Source organism: Halyomorpha halys, unplaced genomic scaffold (assembly GCF_000696795.3).
Source record: "Halyomorpha halys isolate HHAL.00 unplaced genomic scaffold, Hhal_1.1 Scaffold268.1, whole genome shotgun sequence".
In the NCBI taxonomy this organism is placed as follows: domain Eukaryota; kingdom Metazoa; phylum Arthropoda; class Insecta; order Hemiptera; family Pentatomidae; genus Halyomorpha; species Halyomorpha halys.
In genome coordinates this window covers 139,506-149,130 of record NW_027112076.1, presented here as the reverse complement: position 1 = coordinate 149,130, position 9,625 = coordinate 139,506, and the positions used below count along the sequence as shown (strand labels likewise).

At 31.3% G+C, this 9,625-nt stretch overlaps 1 protein-coding gene across 1 annotated transcript in view; it reads right to left on the bottom strand.

Annotated features, from left to right (window-relative positions):
• LOC106680568 (rotatin) overlaps nucleotides 1-9,625 on the bottom strand; it is a gene marked incomplete at its 3' end in the record, with an annotated part of 57,621 nt that overhangs the window by 17,269 nt on the left and 30,727 nt on the right. Inside the window, 4 exon segments of the mRNA XM_014420358.3 lie at nucleotides 1,626-1,816; nucleotides 5,294-5,432; nucleotides 7,896-8,002; nucleotides 8,091-8,239. Of these exon segments, the coding sequence (XP_014275844.3) occupies nucleotides 1,626-1,816; nucleotides 5,294-5,432; nucleotides 7,896-8,002; nucleotides 8,091-8,239 (586 nt within the window).

Sequence of the window (9,625 nt, the reverse complement as noted above, 5' to 3'; positions counted from 1 at the left end):
GAGAAAAATAAATGTTAATGTTTTTAAATTTTAAATAAATAGGTTTTGAAATTAGAATAAAGAAAATGACCTGGGCAGAATAGCCTGCAATAGAAATTGTGAATTAATGTGAGGAGGAGTTTTTTATTGAAGATGTCCTTGAAGATGGCTGGAATGGCCGAAACGTTGGACTAGTGAGAAATAAACTGTTGAGACAGAATTGGATACTAATTTTTGATTTATTTAAGAAAATAATTAGTTTTTGAGACAAATCATTCCCTCAAAACTCTTTATCTTGTCAAGTGGATTATTTGGAACCAAACCAGACAAAATTTTCCAAGGCTTTTTCAAAAACTTTCAATTAAATTAACTTTGATTATTTGATTAAAATAAGGCAAAATAAAAATAAATAAATGTTTAAAAAGGTGAGCATTACACAACTTTCACTTACCACCCTAATGGCAGAAATATAAATTTACATTATTGTATGAAGTGCACCTTCAATCTAAGGCCAGGCGTGACTTTACCTTTGAATGGCTGGTCGGATATTGGTTGTGGACTGTATGAAATTAATTTAATGAAATAAGGCATAAGGTGACAGAAAGATAATTTATTTATTAAAAAGGTTGGTTAAACAAGAGAGAATGTGAATGTTAAATACTAAATCTATTTTAACTACAGGTATGAAGGGTGGCCGAAACAGAACATTTATGGTTGATATTAATGAATTTTGATTGGGGGCTAAGAAAACTGCTGATTTAACTATTTATTCAATGCTTGGTTTGAGTTAGTCCTCCTATTAATTAAAAGGCTCATATATAGGTTATATTGAAATAAAAACTAACTATTTAATAACTATGGTGGCACGAAAACATTAGTTAGACTGCCAAAAGGTACTGCACATGCGCCTACCAGTTTAATTCAATCTCATGATAGACCTTTCATTTGTTATAATAATCTTCAGAAATTGTCGAGTACAAATCATCATAGCCTGATTCAGGATCGGACATACAAGTTTAACCCATAAGCACCTCCTTGAAGGGAATCCTCCACTGATATGTTTTAGCTGTAAGTGTATCTTAACAACGGAGCACTGTTCACATTTCGACTCATCAAGAACCTCTGTTGGTCTTTGGGGACAACGTCAAGCCTTACCGCCAGAAAATTGGAAGAACCTATTTGAGTTCCTAAAGGAGAACAAACTTTATTGACCAATGTAACCACAGAATTCAGAATAAGGTACCTCTATCCTTGAAGTTAAAAAGACCTTCTAAAGTCTTATAAATTAAATATTATTTTTTCCAAAATGTTTGGCTTTCCATTGGTTTATAATACACCTATATTCCTATTCATTTTCTTGGAAAAGTTGAATCAACCTAGAAAAAATTGTGCACTCAGACCATTTTGTGAGACTTGGTTCTTTGGATTCAGAGAACCTCAAAATGTGTGTTTTTGTCAAAAAGTCGAATTCAAAATTTTTCATGATCACAATACTTCTATTTACTATGTATTCAATATTTAGGTAAGTGAAAGTAAAAATAATTCATTCTTTCTAGTGATCAATTTATTTTTCTTGTTTGAATCAAAGTATATAGAATAATTATATGTATAATATATATTAGTAAATATTAGATAATATAACCAACCTTGAAGGAGCAATTGATAACATTAAGAACGAAAAGGAGACGCCTGGTTATTGTCAATCCCATAAATGAAGTCTGCGATGGACAGTGGAAGGCTGCTAATAGCTTCCATAATGGAATTTGAGAAACCTTAAGAGGACCATCGTTCTGTTCTGCTGTAGTTATCAAGACACTCAGTAATCGGTCGATGACAGCTAAAAACAGATCAAGATTATAAATCCAATTTTTTAATATTTTTTATAAGTAGTATATATGTTATAAATAGTACAAAAAAATTAAAGCAGTAGATATAAAGTTATATAAAAATAACAGTAATTAGATGTGGTGAACATAACTAATAAAGTGGATGAACAAGAAAGCATAAGGAAAGAGAGGAGAGATGGCCTCGACAATACGTGTCCAGTAATTTATGAAATAAGGACCGATTGTGCCAGGAGATGAGTCCTGAACCCAGACGTAGGTAGAGGGGATGATAGATAGAGAAGGTGCCAGTTCTAGTTGCTGGATAAGTGCTAAGGACTAGAACAGAGAAAAGAAAGGTGATATGTATCGAGGTATTAACAATTATCAATATTATTAAGGTTTTTTGCCATATGTTCCAATACCTGGCCAAGGTGGGATACCTCTCAAGAGACAGTTCACAGGGATAACTGTGTTTGTATACCACAGTGGTCTCATATAAGAGCTTTTCACACCTTTCTTGCCATATGCTGAAAGCGATCATGTCAGAAAGTTTCCCACCCTCTCTCAGGCCTTGGGGTGTTTTGTCACCTAAGACCAATGAGAAATAGGATTCCAAAAAGGAGTCGCCTTTTAACAAGTGGGGGCAGAAGTAAGAAGACCGAAGGGACAGCAAGATGCATTTTGACAAGACAAAGTTCTAAGATGGGCCTATGAGACCTGGAACGCCATCCTTATGACAACGCGACACCAATATACTCGACACACACCACTTAAATCAGCAACTATGTGTACATATTAGGTAATATGTTATAATGTAATAATCATATTTTATGGCAAACATTTGTCTGGATCATTTCAATCATTTTAATAACATCATTTATCAATCATTGTAAATAAATACTTAGTTCCTTTATGTAGTTTATTTAATATCATATTACACAATACAACCCCTTCTTATATTATATAATTAATGGTAACAATGTTTTATAAATATAAAGGTATTCAATTGGTAACTGCTAAACACATAAAAGGCCTTTGGAAAAGAATCCAATTATAATAATAGTTTTGCAGGACTCAATATTAATTAATTAACTTATTTTTGGATAATTGCCTTCAGAGATTATCCTGGCATCCCGAAGACAGATACATAGCAAAGGATAGGGCGGTCGTAGTTGCTGGAATAAGCTACGTGGACTAGAAATGCTGATAACAGATATTACAATCTTAGTTGCTAGGATGAGCCAGACAGACATAAGATTGTCGGAATGAGGTAAAGGACTCAAAGGAGGAAGTTATAAATGTCATTATTAGATATATAAAAAAATAATACTAATTACTGAATGGCAAGAACAGTAAACACACTGAACTATCAAGCAAGGACCAGTGTTGAGTCTCTTCCACATTGACAGTTTGGTTAACGCTAAGATATTGATTTAAATTGTAGAAGAATAGTCAGAATTAGTGTATCCGGCTCTGACCGAACAATGATCCTATCTTATGTGCTCAAGGTATTTACGTGTGTTATATTGTTTTGATTTATTTATTACCTGATCAACAATATTAATTACAACTAGTGCAGTGAGCAAATACTAATAATTAATGTAAGCTGTCATGAAGAAAAAAAATTAATATTATATGTTTTAAAAAACATTACTAGATCTATTCTAGAGCTTAATTCAATAATAATAATAATAATAATAATAACAATAATACTTTATTTATTCTGGGACGATTCCCTTTAGAATAACACAAAGAAATCAATAGATGAGGACTGAGGAGCCTCAGAAATACATCAACAAAAAATACAAAGAAATATAAACAGTCATAATAAAAAAAATAATTATAGGTTACTTTCTCACTTTTATCAGTTGAACAATAAAAAAAATAAATAAATGAAAAAGAGAAAAGAAAACTATGTAAAAATAATTAAGAATGATATAATAGTTTACATACATATTTACAATTATATTAATTTACAATTTTATTGGGTCTGAATGGATAGGAAATGATTGAACAGGCGGGATTTAAAGGTAGGAAGGGTATTGGAGCGACGGATGTTGGAAGGGATGGAGTTCCATAAAGATGAGGCTCGGGTAATGAACGATCTATCGAAAGCAGCCGTTCAGTGGGCCCTTGTATATAAATCTGAAGATCGTGAACGGGTATTGCAGGAACGTATGGAGGATTTGAATTGAAGGAGCTCGTAGATGTATGATGGATGGCGGGATTGGATGACTTGGAAGATGAAGGAAGCCAAGAAATAGGATAAAGCCATTTCAACTCTGCATAAAAACGGGAAACAGTTAACTGATTTCTTTGGTATTCTCTGTTTAATCAAAATACTATACAGCTTCTGGTCACTGATATAATCAGAGATAGGCAAAAATGGGAGTTATAGTTGAAACTAATAGCTAAAATTACCATGGAGATGACCCTTATTCATGAATGAATCATTAATAAATAAATATCGTATCCATGACAATTTTAGCTGTTAGTAGCAACTATAGCTAATTTTTGCCCAACTCAGGATATAATCATATGCCTTTTTGAAATTAATGTAAAGCTGAACCATTAGTTGAATCATTTATTTCAAAAAGGGCATCAGTGCCAAAAGTAAGGTTTGAGTGATCCAAGGAAAACTGTCTTATCGACACCACAGTCTGAAAGCATGAAAATTCTAGAAACTACAATAGGGGTATTCATGATGTTATGTTAAATGTTATAACTATAAGATTGTGAGCAGCCCTATTTGAAGTCATGTTAAACGTTAAATGCATAAGAGCCCCTAGTGGATTTTCTCAGCAACTTGTTGTATAAGCCTTTATGTTTATAACCTTCCTTCCAGACCCTCATGTTATTGTTTACTTCAGTTTTGATTTATGTAATTAATTACAACATGCCTAGAGTGAGTAAAAAGTGGAATTTGTGTGAAAGTTTAGCTTATGAAATGAAATGAAAAAATAACTTTATTCTGGGACATATGTCCCCAAGAATAATTACATGGTTCATATAGTGAGATTTTTATCTGGCGAGCGTTTACAAATTTTCAGATAGTAGAATGAAATTATATTGTTTTTTCTCAAATGTATCATTAAAATTATCCATTCTGGTTTAATAACAGGGATATGAATACCACAAACACACGAAAGAACTGAGCTGTCACAACAACAAAAATGGCGGCGATCTCAACTGGTCTATTGTGTGACGTCATTCTCCATTTAACAGACCTGGTAACAGACTCTCAGCCATGTTAAATGTTATTTCGTTTTACCACGGTAACAGAAGGCAATTTTTTTTTATTTAACATGAGTTTTTCCATTTAACACGCTTTAACATGTTAAACCAAAGATCATGAATACCCCTTATGTATTCCATGACAGAATTCTTAAAATTTTAATACAAATTTATTCTACCTTCAGTAAATCAACAAAAAAATTATATATAATTAATTCAATAATATATTAAATTAATGAAATGACTCAAATTACCTAGACTGTAAAATTTCTGCGAGTGACTGTGGTTTAACGACTGAAGCAGTATCATAGCCAATGACTCCCAATCATCGCGTGGACTGTATCGCAGGCACTTCTCAACCAAAACTAATAACTCCATTGACATCTCCTTTCTCTAATATAAAATAAAAAAAATTAAAGTATCTTAATTATATACAATGTGAAAACATATATTGATTACTTATATTATTACATAATAACGTGGTATCAATCAATTTTTTACTTAATTAAAATTCCTATTTAACTGAAAGGTGACGTCTAACAACAGGCTGATGTTCTATGTTTTTTAAATCAGTTTTTGTTAATTAGTCATCTAGTATTTTTCATCACCAGCCCTATATGTGTAGTTATGTGTTTGTTTGGACATTTTTATTGTTATAGTGCATTGTCACACCTTGTCTGCTCTCTTTAAGTGCCAGTGTGGTCGGCCATTTTGGTTTTTATACATTTTAACTGCTGATTGTAATAAATATATAATACAGCCCACTGCATTTAGGAATACAATTGTGGTAATTAATTTAATTAAATTAATAATATAATATTGTTATTTTAAGTATATTATTAAACTAAAACAATGGCAGGAAGCGCTGTATTTATGACAGTGGAAGGAACTACTTTTTTGAAGGGAGAATCAACCGATCGGCAGACTGGGATAGAGAAGACAGATTTCCTCGAATGCTCAAAGAGAGAGGAGCAAGACTGCTACTTAGAAGCTCGTGGATAGTGTTGTGAGGTCTCAGGTTTCAAGTGTAGTAAATTCTATTTCAGAGGATTGGCATCATGACAAGTGGAGAGATAGTGATAAGAAAGTTAACTTGATTTATAATCTTTACACTTTCTCGAGACTGGTTAATTTTGTTTAAATAAATAATTCAATTTTTATCCATTTTTGTCTCAAGCACATTTTATTTTAAGTACGTCGTTTCGGCCAATCAGGCCATCCTCAGGGACATCTTAATATAATTTTGGAACTAAAATATTTAAACACTCAACTTCATGCAGGCTATTCTGCCCAGGTCACAACACTAATTTCTAATTAGTCAACTTTTACATTAAAAACAAAAATTAAAATTCATTTATCACAATCACTTGTTAAAACTTTTTTACATGAAGCTGAGTGTTTAAATATTTTAGTTCTAAAATTGTATTAAGATGTCCCCGAGGATGGCCGGATTGGCTGAAACGACGGACTTATAAGAAAAATAAAATGTGTTTGAGACAAAAATGGATAAAAATTGAATTATTTATTTAAACAAAGTTGACTTAATTGTTAATCAAATTACTACACCTACTTGACAAATGCTCTAAACTTCCCATATACTACAAAATACTCTTATACACTATGATAATCAGACCTGGACATCCGGAATCGAGCTTTGAGGCTCCACCAAATCATCGAATCCCTCCTTTATCCAATCCTTACAATCCAAAATCCTTGATGCTCCTTAATACATCAGAAATAAACTCATCTCTAAAGACTTCAACATCCCAATGGTTGTAGATTTGGCCAGAAATAGATACAACTCCTTTCGTTCCAAAACCCTTACCCACCCAAACCCATTAATTCTTATTCTCTCATTCTTAGCAATTCCTGATAATCCTCCAAGGTGCCTGAAAAGGAGATGGCCACTAGTGGATCTTCTAATTTAAAACAATGATTGAAGTACCACCATTTGGTAATTTCAATTGTGTTCTGAAACATTTATCACATTTCTTATTGTATTTTTTTTTTGTTTAGTTTTAAATTTCAATAAATAAAAAAAACTGTCTATCCTTATGTCCAGCAGCAAAATTGGAAGAAAAATAAATCAGAAATTATTCCTTTCACAAGAGAATTTACAATTGCAATTGTTACTCAGCCCTCAGTGGGACATAGTGGCACAGTCTACAATAACAACTGTTCAGCAAAGACAAGATTGCCGTAAGTCAGAGATTGTGAGTTCAAAGCTTCCAACCATAAACTTTTTTTTATTAATTTAATGATGTTTAATTTTTTTTATTATCAGTAAAATTTTTTTTTTACTTTTTATACCTTTGAGAAACATTTTATTTTAAATTTTGTTTTATCCTTTTTTTTTTTTTTAGTTCTTATATTATTGTTTTGCATAACCTGGAAATATATCCTTTTATGCTGCTATTTGAAATTTCTTTATTTCCGAATTTATCCTTTAAATAAAACAATATTTATTAGTAATATTTTATTTTTATTTATTTAATACTGGCCGGCAGTTTTGGCAAGTTCATTTTTAACCACCACAAGCTATGTAAAAATTAGCTTAGGAAGTAATAGTGAGATTTTTTATGAGTGTTTAATGGACAAGAACCTAATTTTAATAATTAACAAAAGCATATTTTAATTCCTAATAATTAACAAAAGCATATTTTAATTCCTAATAATTAACAAAAGCGTATTTTAATTCCTAATAATTAACAAAAGCATATTTTAATTCCTAATAATTAACAAAAGCATATTTGAATTCCTAATGAAGTAAATTTCATAAATATTAGCCTTTGTTGACATCTACTGATAAGGCATCTTACAATAAATATTTATCAGAAATAAAAAAAATTGACTAACCAAGACAGTTGTCTCTTCTACAGTGGACTGCGCCAAAATTGTATACAGCATATTTGTTGGGTCCTTGATGACTTTTGAAATCCATACGGACTGACTTTTCACAATCTCTATTTAAATAGATAGCAGTTAGTATTTGAAGATAATTATTAGAAATACTAAAAAGACAAATATAAAAATAGGATTGAAGTTTCTCACCGATCAACTGTGTCAATACTTGAAGTATACTGATGAGCAGCTTTTGGTCAGAAGGGCTGGCTGGAAGTGTCATCAAGTATCTCTTGAAGCTCTGCTCCCAATCGAGATCTTCAAATTTATCATCGCTCCATCTCAGCAGCCTTAAGTATCTGAGTGGAAAGGCAGCTATGAAACTTATTTGAATTTTTAACTAAATAGCAGTAAAAATTATTTGATTCAACAGGCCAAAGGCATTACACAAATTTTTGAGATGACATTACTAAAAAGATACAAACACATGCTAATAAACAAAACGAGAAAACTGCTCATGAATTGTACAAAACTTGTTTACCAACATACAAAATATTTGATTTTTTAACCAAGTGTATCAATTATTTAATTTTCGATTATTTATAATTTATGTTTATTTATTATATATTTTTTTCTTTAAATTGCTCTACTGATTAAAACCACAATATGTAAAAACCATCTCACTATATCAAGCAAAAGGTTTTTGCACATTAACATTTATCAACTATGGGCTTATAGCAATCTGCACAAAAAAAGCAAAAAAATAAATATAACTTTCTAATAAACCTTTCAGTATCTAAATATTCACCATTTGTTTTTTTATTCTATCCTAACCTGCAAACTTTTGCTAATCTGTTTACAAGAAAGTCCTTAGCCCGGTCCTAACTGGTTTTATAAGTCTCAGATTCCCTGACCCCCTTAATAGCTCTGGTAAACTTGAAACTAATAAGGTATAATTTGTATTATATTGTAATATTCAATATTTATTTAAAATAAATGAAAGGAATTTTAATAGTTTTTACTTATTCTCAGATTTAAAATATACTTTTGAAGATGAGAAGGTTAAATATTAAATATATAGGAAGATGGTCAGGGTTGCGGTCAAAGGAGAAATAAAAACAGTTTACAACTATTTATTTTTCCAACATTTCCCCCCACTTTGTAGGGCTTCATCAGGGCTAAAAAGATACAAAATGATACAATGATAAGAATAAAAATACAAAGATAAGATACAATGATAATTTGCCATTGTTACTTATTTTTATTTTTATTCTTATCTTTGTATTTTTATTCTTATATCAATTTTTACGGTCAACTATATATTGTAATATACTCTTTTTGGTATTGTTTTGGATCAAGAAGCAAGCTAACCAGTTTTCATTATCTAAAATAAATACGCTTTTCGAAACAAGAAAGATGGCGGTGCGCGTCCTTCCGAAGTATTCGTTAGGTTGTTTGTGTTTGATAATATGGATTAAAATTTTTCAACTTTTGTTGTTACTATGCAGTAATTATGGAAAAGGAATATTCAAAGAAGAAATGGAAGAAAGTGACAATTATCAATAAATTAATTACATCGCAAATCATAGCAAATAAAGCAGAGCGATTGTACTACAATCGATTATTTATTGGATCGAGCAGTGAAAATTGAAGATAGAGGAGAGGAAACAGGACTCTTGGTTTTGCGAGCTTGGAGAGAAGACGTCCGTTCAGCTAGAGGCGGGAAAGACTGAAAGCCATTGTTG